This window comes from Varanus komodoensis, unplaced genomic scaffold, assembly GCF_004798865.1.
Source record: "Varanus komodoensis strain SLA01 unplaced genomic scaffold, ASM479886v1 scaffold47, whole genome shotgun sequence".
In the NCBI taxonomy this organism is placed as follows: Eukaryota; Metazoa; Chordata; class Lepidosauria; order Squamata; family Varanidae; genus Varanus; species Varanus komodoensis.
In genome coordinates, this window is record NW_025336045.1 from 1,815,808 (window position 1) to 1,838,420 (window position 22,613).

Below are 22,613 nucleotides of genomic sequence, written 5' to 3' on the forward strand. Positions count from 1 at the left end.
ACTGGGTAGTTAACCAGTTTCTGGAAGATCACCTATTGCCTGCTGGATTGTTGTTAACAGTGCTGGACTAGTGACATCCATCCAGTCACAACCTTATACATAACTGCTTGCACTCAGGCAACAGTTTAGTGGTATAGCACGTGCTTTGCATCCAGAAATTTTCAGGTTGAATCTTGCACATTTCCAGGTAGGACAGGCAAAGCTCCTGCCTGAAACCCTAGAAATCCACTGTTAGTTAATATTGGCCATAATGATCCTATTGACTTGGTATAGGACAGCTTCTTGTGTACTAAGAATTGAATTCAGTAGTGCTTAGTCTGAGGAAATTGGGTACAGGATCGAGGTCCTTGTGTTCTTCAGCATGTGTGTATTCTTAAGCATGTATTGCTTAAGACACAAATTATTTCTTAACGTGAAGCCAGCCCATTCCAGATCAACAGGGTATAACATGGTATTAAGTGTGTTTAATTTAGGGAAGGTTGAAGAGGCCACAGTGTAAAAGTTTGTGCTAATGATACTTGGTTAGTTTGGAAATGCTTCTGTGCTAGGCTTTTTAATAGCAACTTGGTAGATTACCTATAGTGAATAAGAATTGCCTCCAGGAGATGAAATAAAACCTTTTTTGAAAAGTCTATCAATATGCTTCAAATGGCTACATAATTTTAGGTCAGGTGGGTTAATAAATCTCATAAGCTTATTTATAAAATTGCTTCTGTGTATGAAAGGTAGTATACATCCAAAAATCAGCCTAACTTGTCAGAACAGCTTTTTGCACTCTATGCTTGCAAATGTATGTAGTAAATCACTTGTGTGCTCACTGAATTTGGGCATTCTTAAATTAGTTTTTGTAAACATTTCTGATTTTTTTTGTGGAAAAGATAGGGGTACATGACTTAACCTCCCTCCCCAGCCAACCATAAAAGCATGACATTGAATATTCCCTATTTTCATTTTCATTTCCATTTCCATTTATATTTGTTTATTAATTTCTTTATAAATTCTATCAGAATTGCAGGTGCAAATGGTTCATGAAATGTTGAATAAGAAATAATAGACAACATAGACAGCTGGGTTTGACACAGTTCATTTTCTGTTAGTTTGGAAATAGATTTTAGAGTTACTGCTGATCTAAATTTTGTATCTAAAATTTTATGCAGCATTCATCACTATGGTAACCGGAGGACCGCTGTTTAAAGCAATGGCTTTCAGTGGGTCTTGCTGATGTACTCTGGTAGATTTAGCAGAAAGGAAGGCATTCATGGAATTGTGAATAGTGCAGTCTGCCGTTTCTTATGCTCTTGAAACAGGAAAATGTCTGAAATTCAGAGGAGACTGGCAGTTTTCAGAGTACTGATTTTGCTTCCTGCACAGTACATTCCTACATTTCCTGCAGAAATAAAATACATATTTCCACTTCCTATGAGTGTGTATATGTGGTGGGTGGGGTTTCTGGTAAGTTCTTTAAATTAACAAGATAGTATTGCCAGGCAATATGTGGTATTGTGGTTAGCTGAATTGGTTGAAATATTTCAAAAAGAGGAAATAACAGTTCATCAGTGTTAATAGCTGGCCCAATGGTGCGACTTTGCAACAAACATCTTGTGCAATATCTGTAGGTCTGTCAAAATGTGAAATGGTAACTATTGTAAGGTACTTTAAATTGGAATGTAGGCCGCAGGTAGAATTTCATCTGTGCATGTTGGTTTCTGTGAGGATATTCTTTCTTTGTATAGCTCCAGGTATTGGGCATTTTGGTCCCAAATATGGATATTGATAGGAGTAGTTCTTTTTTAAATAAGTAAAGGGCAAAAGCCTTACAACTTGTGATTGTTGCTTCTTCAAGGTGGTACACTTCTCCATGTAGTCTGCAATTACTGAGCCTGTTTGGTTTCATGAAGTAGTTTAATTGCAGACTCCTTCCAGGAGACAAAATTCTTTGCTTTCTGGTGACTTGAGTAATCCACTTTAGGAACTGATGTGAGCCAGCTTAAAGGTGAGAAGGTAGCCAGCTGCATTTATTTGAGATTGGTATTTGGAGTATCTAGAGTCTCAGGAAATGGCAGAGAAAGTGGAGGATACTGAGAATTAGCAGTTCCAAGCAAAAAGTCTAAGAGAATCTTGTGAAACACTTGATATAGTTGCTACCTTCTTGTGCAAGCAAAGATCTTCTAGCACCTTCCCAGGTGCTGCTTGAGCATGTTGGAAGGGGCCTCACTTAAGACATTGCAAAAAGCAATTTCCCTAAAAAAGAAAGAGAGAGAAGCTGCAGTTATCCCGGAAAAAATCAGAGAGAAGTAGAGAGAAGAAACAAATATGGGTTATCCCATGCAGATGCTTGGATTACTTATAGGAAAACCAAGGGAGAAGGAGTAGGGAAAACCCTTGGTGCATCTGATCATCTGTTGGGCACATCATGAGTGGTTCCTCAAAAAGCCCATGCTGCATAGTTCATTCACAGAATGGATTATTGTGTTGTGTGAGTGCATCCAGTGCTACTAAGACACAGGATTTATTGATAGCATTTTGAATGGAATGGAATAAGTTTCTGGCTACTGTTTGTTGATATATTGCAGCCATTGTCATCCTATTTTAAACTATAGACCTTTTTCACTATTTTATGTTACTGGCATCAATCTGCCAAGAGCTCTTTTTAGGTGTGGTGGTAGGATGAATGTATCATGCTAAAGATTGTGACTATCTTTTTTTCAACAGCAGGAAACTCTTTTCTGACAAATTTATTTTGAAAGTGAATTGAGTGTGCTTCTTTACTTAGCAGAAGCAAGGTAGAAGCTCAAGTAGAGACGGGGAGCTAGATGTGTGTTTCTTTGGCTTGTGGTTATTGTGCAAGGAGAACTGTTTGTTTTTTGTTGTTGCTGTGAGGTTAAGCAAATAAGAATAAATCTCTGTATACCACTCTGTATTCCTCTTTCCAAAGCAAATGTTTAAACTCCCTTGGAAATCTAAGTAACTACTATCCTACACACTTTTACTAGGCTGTCTGCTTATACATGTTGGTTGCATCCAGTACATTGACAGGCTGAAAGGGTGGTAGAAGCTCATAATTTTCCTCTTACTTACAGTAGCATTTCTGAGTGCTCATGGGCATTGTTGCCTGGCTGTCACCTTTTTATAATTGCTCAAATTAATGGGAGCTAGTAACTGAAAAGAGAATACTTCCTGTTTGCAAGAAGACTAGTATGTTCTGCAGAATAGCCCACTGTGCTGTAAATTTCAGCACACCTGCCTGTTTGAAGTTTGTTTTTCACAAGCAGCTATGCAAGTGGCAGCTATTTGCAAGTTTGTGTTTTAGAAACTGATATCACCTGCTGTATTAATAAATCATAGGCTAGGTTTGGACAACACAGTGGGTTGTTGCGGGTTATTTAATTCCCAAAGAGCTGTGATACCCAAGAGCACCAGGTGATATGTGCAGTTCCTGCTTGGTTGCTGCTGTGTTATGTAATCCTGATAATTATGGTTGAGCAATCCTCACATAACAGGCAGTGGTCATGTTAGGGTTGTTTAACCTTTTCTTAACTATGCATGCTAGGTTTGCATGAAACAACATGGCGGCTGTATATGCTCAATTCTATCTGTTAGTTAAATTACGCACAGTGAGCTCTCGTGTCATGCAAACAAGCCTATCAGAGTATCAAAAGGCCATTAATCCTTAAGATAGTTTTTAATGTTTTCAATCTGTTTGTTACACTGTTATAGTTAATCTTTAAATTGTGAATTGCTTTATGAACCCTTCTGAGACTGAAAAGAGACTTAATTTTTGCAGTAGAAATACTTATTTGCCCAAAAACACTTATTCCCCACAGAACTCCTATAGTCCAACATGAATTGGACTGAATCACAATATGGCCATAAGCATATACTATAGTTACTTATGTTTTCTTCATAGCTCACAGTTCAGTGGCTAATCTTGATCATTTTTATTTTACTTCAGTGCGGCTTCTGAATCTATTGATGTTCTTTGAAGTCATTGATACTTCCCAATAAATGTAATTGGAAAAATAACATGTTTGCATATCCTTGACATAGTATCATAGTATTTTCATGTCCTCAGTCATTCCAAATATTAGCATTAAATGCAGCCAAATAGTAGATGAGCTGAGAATAAGTTCCACTTTTCTTATAGCATCTCAACATTTGTAAATATCCCAAGGAAAAGAGAGTTTAATCTGGATTGTGGTATACATCTTGTTTTCTTTTCCCTCATTTCTTTTAATATCGAAATATTTTTGTGAACTTTCCCAGTTGAAAATACTAATCCTTAGGGATTTCATTTAATGTAGATTTTGACACAAAATAACCCAATTCATGTTTCCTGGTTTCAAAATGCAGATTGCATTGCCATTATCACACTTCTCTGAACTTTTCAGTGAAGTTCTCTGGTCAAAATAGCAGCAAAAGGAATATAGAATGCATAAATTAAGGTAAAATGAATATAATTTGTGTGCTTTGGGATAAAATGTGTATTTTGCAGGAAAATTGCAAATCCAGTTTCCAACTCTGTGGGACCTGCACATGGAAAGCTAGCCTATCATAAAGAAGTCAAAGTTGAAAACTTTTTCTCTGATGTGCAAGCTTTCCATGGATTTTTTTGTTGTGGAATATTTTCTCTGCATGTTTTATTAATATAATGATCTGTGATCCGTACCATGTGCTTTTCCTGTACTGGCTGTCATGCACTTAAACTAGTTTTATTCCTGACATGTACTACATTTGCAATGAGATCTGTTAGAAAAAGTACCTAGAAGTGGAAGAGACAATATTAGCAGAGAATCATTAAGACAAGCATGAAGCTTGGTTTGGTTTACTGTTTAAGACTTTCTGTGGTGACTTACAGCTTCACTTGCTATATCTTATCAGAATTTAGAAGGAAATGTCTGGAAATGAAGTAATTATTTCGTAGAACTCAGATTTGTGACTTTCATTTGTGACTTTTAAAATTTGAAATTAGTTTCCTCTATAAGTATAAAGAATATGAAACATTATGGTTGAATGGTGGACTGTTTTTGCAAGAGACAGACATTATTTTCCCATGCCTTAGATAGATGTAGTAGTAAAAGGAAAAATGTTGTTCTGGAAGCTGCTTTGTAATTAAGCGAGCAACCTCCAAGATCACTTGCAGGGTAAACCAGGTAACAAATTTTTGTTTTGTAACAATTCTACCGGTTATATTGTTGTGCGCGCAGGTGCGCGCGCGCGCGCGCGCTCTCTCTCTCTCTCTCTCTCTCTCTCTCTCTCTCTCTCTCACACACACACACACACACACACACACACACACACACTGACACAGGGAGAAGGGGAAGAGGGGCAGGGAGGGAGGGAGGGACAGAGAGAACAGATCAGCACCTTAAAATAGTGCCTTTTACACTGTTCAATTAGAGAAGCCAAGCAAATGAAGCTCAATGAATTGAGTGGCAGTTTGGAATAAACTTTCAACAAACTGAAATACTGAATTACATTTAAATTATATTTTGTTTTACTTTTCTCTATAGTTTGCCAATATATGTAGAATTACTTTAAGTTTTCAAAGAGTAACATTTAAAACAGCTCCTGTAAGAGTAGGCCATTTAAGCATAGTACAATTGTATTGGATCTGTATTGGAAGCAAACATACTGATAGCTGTTTAAGAAGGATCCAGCCTTAGAATAGATATTTTGTGAAGTTCTTACAGAAGATTGTATAAAGTTAGCATTAGAATTCTACTATAATAACTACTTGCTTTGTTCATTCTTGGCTACCATTTCTATTTCAGGTATGTAACATTTTACTGATAGTTGCTCTACTCTTCTGAAAGTTGCATGTGCTGTCTAATGCTAACTTGCTTTCTTTCCACCTCACCCATTTGGCTCAGGATGGTTAGTTTGGGAGCTGATGTGATGCAACGTATTTTGCACCAAAAATAGTTGTACACACACATCGGAAACCATATATGTAACAGAGACAGTGTCTATTAGAATGCTGAGTGCATGTAGAAAAATATACTAGCATTTTGTGAAATAATATTACTTTGCATTCCTGAACATGATGCTTATGGGAATTCACAAAACTTTTGTTTATGTGTAATCTTCTCTTTTTTCATTACAATGCTTTCCCAGCAAGGACAAGTATGGAAGGTTTGCAAAGCTTTTTCACCTTCCCTCTGCCCGCTTTCAGATCAGTCTCATACTCCATGACTTCTGTCTCTATAATCCACAACACAACTCTAGAAAAGTTAATAAGGTGCCATCTTGGCTTTTCACTATGTTGTGTAAAATGCATAGCATGTTATAGTTTGCATGAAACACAGATTCTCTATTAAATGAGAATTTTGTATCAAAGAAGAAATAATTAGTACAAAAACAATTGCTGCACAATGTTCTTTTAAGTAGATAACAGTGAATGTGTTGATCATATCTGACAAAGTTCAGTTGCATATCTTTGCTCTGTTCTCTGTCCAAGCTTGTCTTTAGTATAGGTTAGTACACTACACTTATAGAAAACTATCATTGTCTCTGTCCGGGATCGCAACTTGATTGTGTAGATAGCTGGATATTTAGTCACAGAATCATGAAATAGCTGTCTTAGGCAGCAAAACTAAACATGTTTGGACAGGAAAAAAGTCCTACAACTTTCATCATTCCCCAGCCAGGGACCCATAGGACTTTTACTGTCTAAATATGCTTATGATTGCACCCTTGAAAGGTATGTCTTAACAGATGTTTTGTTACTCATTTTAGATGTTTGAAAGAATAGATAAAATCATGAGTACCCAAATTAATGCAGAGATGTTCAGCATTTAGCCTGAGATCAGATTCAACCAATTGAGCTCTTGTTTTGGCACAGACTTGCCAACACTTTAATTTCTGTCCCACAGCTAATATGATTAAGCAGTAGCCCTGTTTGGTTCCTGCCTTAGGAGCCAAACTGATATGTACTCACCATGTGGCATTGGATTTGTTTTCTTTCAACATGGCAGTTGTTTGTGCTAGTAATAATAAAATTGGTAACCTAATCCCTGCTACCACACACTGCACTGATATCAGCAGATTGCAGAAGGATGGACCTGGATATAAAATCCAGATAAATACTGTCTGAGGGAAATATCTCTCTGTGAGGCTCTAGTGTTTGAGGCCAGAGTTTACTGAATGTGGCTCTGGATTCAAAAGTTGTGCTACCTCTTTAGGACATTTGAGCTTGATTTACCTTTAAAAGCAAGAAAATGTTGGTTGCTCAGGATCTTAGAGAAATACAGAGAAACCAACATTACCTATAAATTGCATGGTTCTTTGCTTCAGAGAAGGCAGTTGAGGCCCTCTAGATGTTTGGACTGCAGCTCCCAGGATTCCTGACCACTTGGCCTCATTGGCTGATATGGTGGGAGTTGAAGTCCAAAATTTTTGAAGGGGAGGAAATCTAAGGTACACTAATAATGTAAAAAGCTCAGTACTGTGTTCTGCCAGTTGGTTAGGTTTACAGGATGGCAACTAAAGACAAATCTACCTCACACTTTTAACTAGAAGTAAAGTATCTGTTTCTTCTTTTAAGACTATACTTCCCCTTCATGGATGCTTTGCAGTAACTGCTTTGAAACTTCCATGCATTTCTTCCAGTAGAAGAGCATCTCTGTACTGTCCCCCATTGCATAGTCCAGCTGTGACAATCCCCACACATTTTTTTCCACCTCACTGAAAAGCTAATGAGGTCTTCCTAGTTTCTGATTGCAGATTAGCTAACAGTATATGCTCAGTGAAAAGAATATATTTTAAGTTTCTTTGTTTTATTTCCTTCCCTAGGCATGTGGGGACCCAAAAGCAAAACCATCATATCTGATCGACAAAAATCTGGAATCAGCTGTCAAATTTATTGTCCGAAAATTTCCAGCTGTCGAAACACGCAACAACAATGTAAGTAATAAAGCAGATCTTTAAGCATATCGATCTACTAAATAACCATTGTCTTAGGCAGTTCTGCTTTAGCATCTGGTGTGGGCCCCATTTGGGAGGACAAGAGGGGACACAGTCCTGGTCTTTCCACTGGTTGAAACTCAGGGGCAGGCTGATCATATGCCAGAAGAAACAGAAGCTGCAGCTTTCTCTGTTGATGAGAAATGATGAGAAAAGTTTCCTGGGTTAAATGTTGTTATACTTCAGAATTCTTAGAAATGGATCATATTCCTCGTACCTTTTAGAGTATGATCATCCTAGTGTCTATGACTTTCCAGCAGCTAGACAGTGCAGGCTAGTGTTTCAGGAAGATTTCAGTACAAGTATTTGCAAGGGATCAGTTTGAAGATCTGAAGGAAAAATCAGACTATTGTGAAAACTACAAATTGCCAGTTATATGGTTTGTATCAGAATGGCAGACTGGGCTTTATTAGCATATGTTTTTTGCACCAGTACTTAATAGTACATTAGTTAATCGGTAAACCTAATGAAATGAATATGTTTCTAGGATGGTTTCATTTGGACTGTGTCTCCTTCATTGCTAAACTAGGCAAGTTAGTCATGTTCATGCCTAGGACATTGCTTGGAGTGAGTGTTACTGATCAGTTAGTCTCTGCTACAGACCATGCATTAAGTGCCCTAGGACATATTACCAACCTTATTTTAGAACAAGGCTCTGGGCTCTCTATCTTGAGAGTCAAAAATACAGGATATTGTCACAGAAAGTGAACATTAATTGTCTTTCCCTCATTTATTGTGTGTCCTGAAGGGTGGAATAAGAGTATTTTCAAAACATTCAGTAGGATGGCCTATTACTAGAAACAGTTAAATGGAGTGGCTTCCAATTTAGGCAATACTTCAGAGTGAAGCTGTTTCTGTTTTGGGGGCATTAGCATGGGAACAGAGTACTAAAGTATCCGTCAGAAAGATTGAAACAAGGGAATAACATATCTCACACTGGTTCCTTACAAGATTTCCTTTCTTGATTCTAGGTTGTTTTGGTTTTACACGTTCAGGGATGGATGATCCTTGTTCCTTGAAATGGGCTTGTGGTCTTCTAAAGCTATTGATAAAGTTAGTTGAATTTTCCTAGGGATATAACACACTCTGTATAAGCTTGCTTATTTATTTATAATGGAAACTTGGAAGATGATATTCTTACATTTTTTACTTCTCAGAGGTGAAAGTGGGAGGCAGGTAACAGGATTAGTTGTTCTGTATGTGCAACTATTTGCATGAGTGCTTGAGAATTCCATTTTCCAGCACAGCTATTACACTTTGGTAATGGTGAATTCCTTTTTTCTACTGTTTCCTGTTTGGCAACATTAGTGCTTTATTTCAGTGATACTTGCTGGTTGCTGTAGGTTGGATCAAGGCTGAATCATACTTGGAGTAGACCCATTGATTTCAATGGATTTAATGTAAGTAAGACAGTAAGTCTAGATCCAGCCCCAGTACTGGAAATGTCCAGTACTGGAAAGTTATGAAGTTTTGCGAATCTACATCTGGATATGTAGCACTTGTACCTTCAAACAGAATGGCTTAGATCTGAAAACACTGTTCTGCTAGCATAGAGAAGTGTTCTCTCATGAAAAGCCAAGTAAAAGAATATTGTGTTTTAAAAAACCCAGTAAGTCCAGTTCCAGAGAAGTTCTTTAATTTTGTGCAAAACTGCAAAAGCTCTTTTTGACAATATTTTAGGTCCACTACAGGTTTTATGCTGTAGCTTGCATTTTCCTTATTTACCATGCTATAAAATAAACTACCAATATATTATACTGCTAAACTTTGAGAAGTCATGTACAAAAGTTAATGGAATCTTTGTAATGCTCCCCACTCCTGCCTTTTCAGCTTATAGCTTTTTGGATCTAAGTTGCTAATTCAGTTTCAAAAGAAACAATATAAACATCTTTTGGAAATCAAATTTCTATTTTGTCTTCAGTCGTGATGTATTGGTATAAATAATGCCCATCTGGCTTTACATATTAATACTTAGTAACAAAAACACAAGCGATTGAAAATCTAAAGAAAATATCCTTTGTATCTGGTAATAATTAAATAATCTTAAATTAGGCACATTCCCATGGCCCCCTGATATTGTACAGAGTCCCATGTCTGAGGAACTGTGAATATAGAATTCCTACTCTGCCTACCTCCCAGCTGGCATGGAAAGAACTGTGTTGCTGGATCTCTGAATTTGCAAAGAGACCTTGAAGAAGACTAAAGGGGCATGCTATGGGTAGATGGGGAGGATAGGAGACTGGGTCTGCTGGAAGATACCATGGCCAAGTGGTGCACCAGACTCCTTTTTTTTTTTTTTTTTTTTTGCCCTCTTTGGTACTTCATCCAGATGGTCAAAAATAGCTGCCTTGATGAATTACAGGGCATGGGGCAGTGGAAGTTGCTGCATCCATGCATTCCTGCTTTGGATTCATGTAAACCTCCACGTTCAGAGGCTCCCCTGCATCAAGGGCAGACAGCATAGGATTGTAGTCTTTACCTTCAGCACAGAACTAATTATGCTTTCTTGTTATTATTTGAAGCTTATTTGGGGGCTGTGTTAGAGAAGTTGTGTTTGTTTAATGATGTTCCTCAGAATCCTCCAATATTCATCCCAAGAATCCTCTAAGTCATCAGTTTGCATTCAGGGCATATATTCATATGACACACTGAGGGTAACAGTTTTGTATGCTAACTAGTTGGAAGCAACTCCTTCCCTCAAAGAATTGGTGTTGAAAGTTTGGAACTGGGATAGAGGGTTAGCTTTGTGGCTTTATTTTCATTTTGCTTTCTTGATTTTTAGCATGAGGTCACACTATTGTCTGGACTGCCCTCTACTAGTTATATTTTAGAATAAACCCAACAATTGGTTTATTAAATATTATTAATTTAATTACTAATAATTATTAATTATTACAGTAACAACATGGATTTCTTAAATTAATATATTGTGTCCTTTAAGAAATGGTTATAGAGCATTCTTTCCTTTGCCCAGTAGGTTTAACCCATTTCTTACCCTTACTCCAGATTGTCCATAACTTTGCTATGAAGTCAGATGGGTGTGCCTTCTCTTCAGAAATTCCAATGAGAAGGTGACAGTGGAAAGGCACTGGGGATTCCTCTTCATGATATCACAATACATTATTTTCTTTCTCCCTTGCCTCCCTGTTAAGCTCAGTTGGGAGGTACAGAACTCCCATAAGAGAATTTCAGAATCTAGAGTACATCTGTAATTAAGAATCCCAGACCAGTTTTTCAAGCAGCTTCAGGGCCCCCAAAGCTGTGCACATGCTGCTTCCGACAATATTCTATTTGTAGTAGCCAGTGATAACCAGATGGTTTTGTTCTGGATCTCTCCAAAATGTAAAGCCCATTTTGGTACTTTAAAAGCTTATTTGTAGAGGACATTATTCTCTTTTTTCCATTAATGGCTTCACCAGGAAAAAAAGATGTATCAATGACAAACAATTTTTTCTGGAGTTCAGTTATCCCTGGCAATAGAACTGTCTTAGCTGATAAGGGGCAGTATCCAAGAGGGTCACCTTTAGAACCTACTAACTGAACAGCAGATAGTGCTCTGTAAAGGAGCCCTTGAAATGAGTGGAAACGGTCATTTCTGCATCTGGGCTGGAAAACCAAGTTTACTTCTGTGAGCTTTGCTAACCTGCCCCATTTTGTAAATGAGAGTTTCTATTCATGTTGGGATGTGCTAACAGCTGCCAGCTCTTCATTGGTGTGCCTCATACTGTCTATAATTTGCCAGTGTAGTAATTGGGAAGATAGTATTTCTTTTTTCTTATTTCTTCATTCAAAATTTTTCTTTCATTGTTGACTGCAAATTAATTAAAACTCCTAGTGGATTAAGATGGACATCCATGATAGGTAGCAGATGTTGTGAGTATGAGAATTGAAAAACAGCAGGACACCCATATCTACAGGGGCAGGTTCTAACTCCCCCACCCCCCATGAGTGTCTCTGAAACTGTGGTTAACAGCAGACACTGCATTTGCAGAGGTTAGGGGTGCAGGACCCTTGCAAAAGTGGAAAATCCACAAATATCTGTAGGGGAAAACTGTAGATGTTTCTAGAGTCATTTTGCCCACTGAGAAACAAAACACATGAGTGAAGCTGGGTTTTACCAAGGCAAAGAATTTGGCATCCCCAAACAGAATGCCTAGTTCCCTAAAGGGCCAACAGTCAACTGCAGTTACATGAAACTGAGACAGTATATACTGGGATCCTGCCATATTTTCTAGCAAATGGGAAAAGGTTATTTTTTCATACTTCTTTCATACTTTCATACTTAGCATAAAATAAAACTATAATAGGGAATGTAAACAAAATTCTTAGTCTGAGATAATGAAGAACTGTGTGGTGCTTTTTATTTGCAGACAGTAGTGATATCTTCATAATGCTTGACTGTTTATCAAAAGGGACAGCTGAATAAATGTTAACAAATATTATGTCTTATGTGCATATATCATTGAACCAACATTGAGCATCATGAAGTTTCATTGGTTTAAGTAACAGATTTAAGCATATGTATACTATTTAAACATAAATATTAGTGGGACTGAGAGGTGCTTAACTTGACTGTAACATGTGTTAAAAGATTGGTTGAGCAGCTTGTTTCTTTTACCAGTGGAATAAGTTGTTGAAAACATAGTGTCTAGTCCTGGATGTCGGGGGGAAAAGATTGGTGGTATGGTATACTATTGCTAATAAGGAAACTGCCTATGGGGCCATGGTCAAATGTCAACACTGTTACTATTCTCTGTATGAAAAGGGGAACTTTTCTTAATATAAAATCATGAGAAAAATTAACTACCTTAAAGCTTGCATTATTCCCCATTCTGAACTGTGCTATTTTGTGATTTTAGCAGCACAATCCTTGATTTTTCTATTCAGTTTTTGTACATTAATTCATGGGAACACTTCTGAATATAGGCAGTGTTAATGCTGGGAAGGCCTGGAGCAAAGAGTTTACTTTCTTTGTGGACTACAGGAGGTCTCTCCTATTACTCCTCTTGATTTACTATTGAAAGGGAGAGATGATTTTGAAAACAGTTTTTCCATATTTTTAGTGCAAGAATGTTGACATTAAATTACTGTGCTTTTCCTATAGAAGTATCTGCTGCCTCTACTTCATTTTATTGCTGTTTAAAGCAAATGGTAGGTTATACATTCATCTCTCAGTGCTACCAAGAGAACCATAGTCATGCTGGAGAGGGGTAGTGTGGTGTGGAAGAACCAATATGAAGCTATGGCTACAGTGTTGGACTAGAGGGTTGGGTTCTAGTCTCCACATGGCCATGATGCTCACTGAGTGACTGAGGGCCAGTCACAGATTCTCAGCCTAACGTACTGCACAGTGTTCTTATTGTGAGAATAAAAATGGGAATGGAGGAAAACTATGTAAGCTACCTTGTGTTCCTTGCTGGAGAAAAAAAGATGGTATATAAATGTGTGGTGGTGGTGGTGGTGGTAGCAGTAGTCATCGTTGTTGTCATCCTAACTAATTTCATTCTTGTTGAAAGCAGAAGAAATCAAGTCTATCTCTTGCAACCTATCTTACATGCTTTGCTGACAGGGTAAATAAACTTTAAGTTTATATTCCTTTTGGGAACCTTCCCAACTTACTGATAGCCAGTAATGTTGTATTTGCACATAATGCTAAACTGGGGTAGGCAACCTGTTGCTCCCTAGATGTTTTGGACTATAATTTGCACATGCCCTAGGCAGCATGACTAATGGTTGAAATTTGTGGATATTGTCCAAGATAACTGGAGTGTACTAGGTTTAACGGTTTAAACAAGCCAGAATCATTCTTGCAAATAAGCAATTTAATAATGGCTTGTTTGGCTTAATCCTAGATTGTTTTCCTTTTGCCTCTTCTGCCAGTGACCATAAGGTATCCCAGGTGCCATAATAGTATTTTGCCTGTGTGAATATTGAGTGTGATGTCCCAAGTTCTGCCTTTTTCTTTGGTTCCAGGGATGTAATTTTCTCTAGGGTTATGCTTGTTGGGATTTGGGTTTTCCTGTGGGATATGTATTGTGGCTTTGAGATTTTGTGGGCATGTATTTTGCTTGCATTAGTTTTTAATGAGCTTTACCAAGAAGAATGGAGAGGGATGAGGAATTCATAGAGGGGGGCAAGCAAAAACAATTCTTTGAACTGCTCTTGTTTTGCAGCTCTGTGGATTGCTGAGAGGCATGGGAAGCGCAGAAATAAACCAGGAATAATTATTCTGGTTCAAACAGAAACCATGGTTAAAACAATCCAGAATTTGTAAATCAGCTTTAAATCATGGTTGCAGATTAGGGTTTGTTGACATAAAATCAGCCATGATTTGCTACCTAGCATGCATTCAGTCTTTGAAACAAACAACAGTTAGGCTAACAAGTTTTAGTTTAACATTATATGTGAACCAGATATAGATTGTAATTCTTTAAAATGCTGTGATTGTCTGGTGATATTTGAGGACACTATGGATTAAAAATGAGCTTTTCTCATCTTTCTTCCTGAAAGTTACAATACTTTAACAGCATTTGTACTTGCAGTCCAACACAATTGGAGAACACCAGGTTGTAGAAGGCTAGTATAGCATTCCTGGGATGGCAGCTTAATTCTGCTCTTTTCAATTTCTTTATTTAGGGGTACATTACTATTTGTAGAACAGCTCTGTAGGGACAAAACCTTTCTCAAATTCTGACTCCTTAAGCAGTTATTGTTAAACTGCAGCAAACTTGGGTACAGGTTTAATAGGGCTTATGTGAGGTTTTTTTTTTTTTTTTTTTTTTTTTCAAAAATCCTCAAACTAATCATGCAACTAAGCCATTTTGGAAGACTTGCTGTCTTCCTAAGGGTTAAAGTTCCAGGTTTTAATACTGGAAAGTTAGAAGCACTTGAACTTAATTAGGAATAACAATCTTAAGTTTTTCAGGCAGCATTACTCTCAGAACAATACCGATATTTATATACTGTGTAAATAGCCTTCTCATTTTCTTAAACATCTGTTTGTAGTCCCAGATTGGTTTATTTATCATAATTAATCTACACCTCCATTCTCGAAGTTGCAACAGTTCACCCATCATAGCAGCAAATTATAGGTTAATTAACCCATAGCCTGCTGGAACTTATGCAAAACATGAGCCACTACCACTTTTGTAAAGAAAAGGTACAAAAAGGTAATGAGCATGATCAGCATGCCCCAAAACAGACCATGGATTAACTACACTGTAGTTTAACCTTTTAACGACTCAGCAGTCCAGTTTAACGCATCATGCTCACAACCTCCTACTGGAGGTTGTTTATAGAATGTGGAGGCAGCATTATGACCCTAGAAATAATGGATTAAATACACTACTGTGGCTATAACATGTGAACTGGTTTTCTAAGATAGTTAAATGCGCACTGGATTTGTATTAGCCCAGTAGATTTTTTGATAGGATTCACATTTAAACAGAGAAATAGCCATCAAACATTGGCTGCAAATTAGTAAAAAATGATGAACACATTAAAGTTATAATATTAACTGGGGGAATTATGCTAATTATTTTATTATTAAATTTATATAGCAACAGCTTTGCTCCTCAAAAGAGAGTTCTTTTCTAGTCCTTCTCAGATACTGTTTACAGATACTGATTGTGCCTTACAGCAGTTTCAAGGGACTTGTTGTTACTGTTGGCTCCTGGACACTTGTAACCTATCTTATTCTAAGGAGCACTCTGTGAGCCAGCTGATTTGTAATTTATGCATGCAGCAGGGTACAGAAAGGAGCACCAGGCTCACATACCACACTCTGCCATCTGAGTAAACTGGTCCAAATGTTTTAGTTACCCTGTATAGAAAAGCCAGAAGTAATGGTCACCATGATCATGTCCTTTCCTTTGTCACTATCCTCATCCGGTATCTCTGACAAGGTCTGTGACAATCCCTAGTCCCCCACACATGCACACACATACCTCTGCTTGGCACTGTGAAGGGTAGTCAGGAGTTTGTAATTCGTTGGTTGCATGCACAAACAGTTCCAGGCCCAGGATGGGTGCAGGAGCCAGCCAATATCAGTCTTCCATCCAACTTTGGAGTTGAAGAGTGGACGGGATTGCATTCCCACTGCCCGTCTAACTCTTGTCTACATCTTCAGATCCAGTGTTAGTAGAAAGTGTGCTGCCATTTCTGTTGCTACACTCCAAAAGAAGGCAGCATATTTGCTATAGTGTACAAAACTAGAACTAAGAACTGCATGCATAAAACCTTATTTGTACACATGATCCAACCACCTCTTTTTCATGTAATGGTCGTGTTTGCTTTTAGGGCTGGAGAGGTATTCAGAGCCTCAGGCTAAACATAGTCTTTGAGGCATCCTTCTGCACCTCCTCAAATACTATCAGCAGATAACAGTGTTTTCAAATATATGGAATATCAAAGTTATAGTCTAGTATATAGTCTTCAATTATCCCATATTCAATAATCTTGAATGCAGCTTGCTACATTTGCAGATCTGCTTCAACGGCATGCAAGGGAATATTTTATAATCTCTGGAAATTATTTATTATTAATACTATTATTAATTACATTTCTGTACTGCTCCACAGCCAAAATTCTCTAGGTGGTTCATCATATTGATTGACCAAAACTCATCATAGTGTCTATAAGAATTCATTTTAATTACCAACACTAAGAACAAAGTATCAAACATTCACATAATTCAGAGAAAAAGCCTTTTATTGTAATAATTAACGAATCCACCATTGATGCTTGGGTAAGTTACTTGAAAGCTATCTTCCTTGCTTTTAATTTGGGACACATATCCATTAAATTAAAGAGGTTTCTCTAGCTATCTTACTTTTTAGTAAAAGTATAGTAAGGTAGTTAAACCTCATTTGGCTTATGGTGGGCCCTATTCAGTCCTTTACCAGCTTCAACTTAACTAAAGGTACACTTGCATGATGCAGGGGAGGAACTGAGCATTCTTAGCATTCTGCGTTCTTGTGTAAATAGATTTACCAGACCTTGGCATACATTTGAGTTAAGGCAATCAGGCTGTGGCGTTTCCATACTTGATGCATGGAATGTGACCAGAAGGAAAGAACTTTAAAGAACCAAATTGAAAAGAGAATAAGTTGAAGATTGGCAATACTTCTTTCAGTGAGTGAGTGAGGTCTAGTCATTCCTCCCACTTGGGACTGTTGCTTACTTATTCCAGCTTTTACCAGGAAAACACTGTAGCATTCTAGTTCACTTGCAAAGAATTCTGACAGTAGGCATCATCTTTGATGCTGTAAATTTACCATCCTAAAGACCAAAAGTGTGAAGACAGTTGGACATGGTTGTATATGTGAGAACAGTAGTATGTGCTTTGTGACTTGTAAGAAAACAACTATTATTACAAATCAGTGGGAAAACCAAGGGCAGGAAAAAATTGATTGAAAGAAAAAGAAACAAATGCTTATTAACTGAGATTTTTCCCTGGTTCACCTAGGCCAGGGGTCGGCAACCTTTAACACTCAAAGAGCCATTTGGACCCATTTCCCACAGAAAAGAAAACACCGGGACCCATAAAACCCTTTTGACATCTAATATGAAGATAGCACTGCATATATCATTTTTCACCTATATGCTATCTATAAAAAAAAAAACTATAATGTGTTGCATTTATGAATGCTACAGAAAAAACAGTTTTTTATTTCTGCATGCAACAAAAACATTTTGAACTCCGAAAAAAAAGACTCTGGGTTGAAGGTTACTTTCAAAGAAAATACTCAATGTCTATTTGAGTCCTCCTTGTATTTATGAAATACAAAGTTGAACTTAAATTATCCACCTGCAGCAAACCAAAAATGCCCTCTCCTTCTGTGTGCCCTCATCCTTTTATCACGTGGACTGGAGGGTGCAGTCAACTGTAAACCTGAATAAAAAAAGGACTAACTGATACTTTCATACAGTAAGTACCGTTTCTGCAATACAACAAACATAAATAATAGTCTGATGAAATATCGAACAAACATCCCTCTCCCAGTGTAATAATGTTGCTGGAATTATTATAAGAATCTTCATAAAACAAGGAAGTAGATCTATATCTTCATTATGATTTAGCTGCAGCTCTTGTTCAGTCACTAAAAACTGTTATTTTTAATCTTACATTATAAACTAGTAGGACTCCTTTCATATATTTTGAATAGGAGAACAGCTTCCTGCAGAGTCAAAGTCAGTGCTAAAGGGCTGCATGCATTAAACAGCAAACCCCATAAGTTAGTCAGCAGTAAAAGCAAATGAATCTACCCACATACCATTAAATATTCAGTTTTCTTCAGAAACTTTTCTTTGATTTATTCATGGTTGGCCTACTAGGGGAAAAAGCTAGGTAAATCGACGCGGGTCGCAGATCGGCGGCCGTGCCAGCGCGTGTTGCAAATTGGCGACCGTGCCGGTGCGGGTCGCAGTTCGGCAGCTGTGACGCGTATTTTGAACGACAGAGCCGCAGCAGAGGGATTCAAGAGCCCTGGCGGCTCTGGAGCCGCAGGTTGCTGACCCTTGGCTTGGGCTCATAGTTGTTCTGCTCCCTGTAGAGCTGCTCTCTGTACTGGTTCACTTGGGTGGCCCATTTGTCCATTCACTTTAAGCAATATAAACCAATACATTGTAAGTTCCAGAGACAACTTGCTCCGTCCCCTCCACTGTACACATGAAACCTTGTTTATCCTGCTACAGCTGATAGAAGCTAGAGCATGTGGCTTAATGAGGGGTGGCAGTAGGAATTGTGGAAAGGCAGCATATTTGCCTCTAAATGTAGGAGCAGGAGTGCTTATGTCTAGCCATACTTGTGCAAAGCTGGGGAAAAGGGGGCTTTCATTCCCACCAATGTTATCAATCAAAACAGAAAGATAATCTAAGCTCAGATAAGCTAGTTTCACAGAATTGTATTTCCTATATTAAGTGGTGTTAGAGTATGTAATGACTGATAGCAGTTGGCAATATTGGTCAGGAAAGATAGCAATATTGCTTAAATTGTAATTCATTTAAGGCATGATTCTATGCTTGTTTAGATGGGGGTGGGGAATTCCAGCTATTCTGGGAATGCTGGGAATTGGGGGACTTATTCTACACATGCATGAGATTGTACCTTTAATCACTTGTACAAGATTGGTCAGTTTGATAGCCTTGCTAAAATAAACAGTTAAGACTTGTTTACCAAATAATGGCCAATTCTCAGATATTGTGAAGGGATCTTTTGTACAAAGCATTGCTTTGTATGGTATAATATGACTATCTTATAATATTCCTATGACAGCATGGTACAGGTTCATTAACTCTTGCCCAATTAATTTTGCTGTTCCTTTTTTCTTCAAGGGAGCATTGTTATTGCGTATGAGCCTCCCATGAGGCTAACACTCATCCAACCAGAGCAGAGGAACAATTGAGGCAATTTCCACCTTTCTACTCCTCCCATTCTGCAACATTGCTGCTTTTGACTTAGTAAGGCTATCTCTTGGGACAGGGGGAGAAGACCCCCTGTCTTCAGGATACCTTATATCCTGGCCACTCCGGCGTTCTTCCCTCCCTGCCCCCAAAATACCCCTCCCTGAGGTTACTTTCTGGTCCAGGAGTATAACCTACACCTTTCTTTTTGTACCATCTGCAAAGAGGCAGGGAAGGGGGATCAGAGCTCTAATTCTCAGCTCTGAGGTTAGAGTGTTGTCTCTGTCCTCAGAGCTGAGAATCCAGACTTTCCTATGGCCACCACAAGTGATGTCTGGGAGCTGTAGGATTATTTACTCCACGAAAATATGTAAAAAAAAAAGTATAGGATTTTAAACCTGGGTTCTCAATATCATTTTGAAATGGGTAAAGTGAACATTTCTTCATTTCTAGTGAATCAGTACAAGAAATGACACTGTTACTTTGAGATAGGAAGGCTGAGTCCAGACTATTGTTGCAGGTTTCATAACCCCATGTATTATTTTTATTTATTATATTTTTATCCTGCCTTTTTCCTTTCAAAGGAACTCAAGGCAGTTTACATAATTTCCTTCCTTCTTTCAATCTTATCCTCACGACAAGGTTGGGCTCAGAATCTGTGACTTGCCACCCCCAAAGTTAGCCAGTTGCTCCATAGCTGAGTGGAGACTAGAACCCAGATCTCCTGATCTCAGTCCCACACTCTTAAACACTACTCCAAACTAGCCATGGGCTACTTCAAGCACTTTTTAAATGGAGCTCTTATCACCCTGACCTTGTCTGAGTTCCCTGGTTTGGATGTAAAGGAGAATTCTGGCTTAATTCAAGTCAGAAATGATGATCCAAAGAGAAGGGAAGGTCTGATAGGCATGAGTCTAGCTGAAAATGTGTGCACACTAATGTGGATTATGTAGTCTGACCTAATATGCCCAACAGACAGATCTGTTTGTTGAATGTTTCTGTTCTTATTTGCACTTTTCTACAATGTACTGTTTGTTTGAATGTGTGCAGGTTCACGTATGAAAGAGAATGTTGAGAGAGTTTTTGCTTAGGTACTTCAGGAAGAAAGTGACTGTAAAACAGCAAAGAATTTGTATAGGACTTTGTGTGCCTAGATTATGGATCTGTACAAAACCAACTTTACTTAGGCTCCTTAAGGTTCAGGGGTACAGTATTCTCAACATACCATGACTGACACTTGCCCCTTGAATATCTAGAATATTTTGAGCATGTTATGGTGTCAAAAAAGTGAGGGAAGCCCTGCAGTCAGCAGACAGTTTTTAACTAATTTTTATAAAACAATTAAATGTCATCAGTTCAGCATGGTTAGCAAAGTCAATTATACTTCAACTTATTTTGTACTGGAGGTGTTCCAGTTGCTCTTTGATTTCAATATAAGATGCATGCATTTATTTAAAGAAGAAATGTATGACTACACTGACCAGAAGAAGCACAAAAGGAAGGAGAGGGGTTAAACTAGGATAAAATGCAGCCTTCAATTTTATGTATTCAAAGATGAGTGTAGCTCTGTATGGATGAAATGAGTCTTTGCATTCATGTTAGTGATACTAATTATGGAAGCTGGGGTCCTAGTCCCCCCTCCCCCTATTAACATAGGGTTGTATCCAGTGTTAGTCTTTCTTAAACTTAGTGAAATCACTTTCTTCACTAAGTTAGACTTAGTGAAATGAGTGAGACTAAAGTTGCACAAATATTGAATACAACCTGTTGGCTGGAAAGGTGTAATCTCAAACATGTTATATTGTCCTTGAAGCTCGTTATATGGCCTTAAAGCTATTATCTGTATATAATATGTAGCACATTTCTGTTAACATAAATGTGATGTTCTGAAACCTCTTTGCGCATTAAATGCATATGAAATGATTTTTAAAATAATCTAGAAAGTTGAGGAAAGATCTCTTTCTGCAGATGTCTCTTTACTAGTCTTTAAATAACATTCATTTTCACTTTATGCTGATTAGGCTGAGTTTTGTAGTAATAATAGTTAAACAGTTCTGAAAAATATAGAGTAAAAATCTGTTCTGATGTTTGCTGAATATTCTTATATTCATTTTTTTTCTCTCCATTTCCTCACCAGTGTCTAACATGCTAGCCTCTTGCTTCTTTTTCATCTTTGTTTCTTTTGTTGCTTGTGTTTTAATGTATATTGTGTTATCTGGGACTGGTTAAAGAACCGTGACTGTATTTTATGTTTGTATCTACATTTTATTTTGCATGCTTAACGTGGCTTTGCCTGGATATTCTTTTTGGTAAGTTCTGAATTTTTAAAGCGTATTGTTTTTCTGTAGTAAAATCTGTAATCTCTGCTGTCACCTCTTTTCCCACCTCAAGAAATCTGTCCTTATTTTCATCATGCTGATTTGTGCTCATAAATGATTTTGCTTTGGCTAATTATTCGTATGACCAATAATTAACATTTTCTAATTCCCTCTCTAGCGCTTCTATATAACAAATTTGTTCTAATTTATACTAATCAGCTGGTAGCCAGTGCTTATTAGTGGAAATGCTTAGTTGCCAAATGTGGGCACAATCATTCCCTGCAAACATGAAAGTTTGCAGTGGGCCCAGTGGAGGCTTTGTTTCTCTCTCCTCCTTTTTAACTTGCTTTCATAGGCAGGCACACATGCACTACAGTGTGCTTCTGAATATTTACAATGGGACATGCTTCCTACCATCTCATTTAGTCCTCCCTTTCTAGGCTGGACCTTAGCTTGGAGAGGGAGTTCAGGAAAGAGAAATAGAAAATGTAGTCAATGCTATTGTAAGTGTTGGTATCAGCAGGAGGGAGGGAGGAAGATTCTGCTAAGCTTAAGGGAAGGAAGGACTATGTCCCATGACTGAGCTATATGCTTAAAAAAGCAAACATTGGAGGGGGGCGGGTTGGAATTGGAGAAATATAGTTATATTTATGTGGAAAACCTGATTCATCTGCTTCTTGCAATATGATTCTTGGCTTTTTTAAAAATTATGCATTTGTTTCCAAGAACTATATAGTGTATATGCATGTGTTTAATTTACAGCAACAGCTTGCTCAGCTGCAGAAAGAAAAATCAGAAATTCTGAAGAATCTGGCATTATATTACTTCACATTTGTTGATGTTATGGAATTTAAGGTAAGACATCTTAATTACAGATCAGCTGTTCTTTCAAGGGTTAATAGGGTATTATCAAGTATTCCTATTAAAGGC

The 22,613-nt window shown here is 37.8% G+C and overlaps 1 protein-coding gene across 3 annotated transcripts in view; it reads left to right on the plus strand.

Moving 5' to 3' along the window:
* NCKAP1 (NCK associated protein 1) overlaps positions 1-22,613 on the plus strand; it is a 74,454-nt gene that overhangs the window by 1,948 nt on the left and 49,893 nt on the right. The window contains exons 1-3 of one of the 3 annotated variants that reach the window (XM_044445110.1): positions 7,792-7,902; positions 13,067-13,113; positions 22,452-22,538. In XM_044445110.1, coding sequence (XP_044301045.1) covers positions 13,111-13,113; positions 22,452-22,538 — 90 coding nt within the window. In that variant the 5' untranslated portion in view covers positions 7,792-7,902; positions 13,067-13,110. Of the gene's footprint in view, positions 1-7,791; positions 7,903-13,066; positions 13,114-22,445; positions 22,539-22,613 lie in introns of those variants that run through there. The other 2 variants (XM_044445108.1, XM_044445109.1) reach the window with 2 other exon arrangements.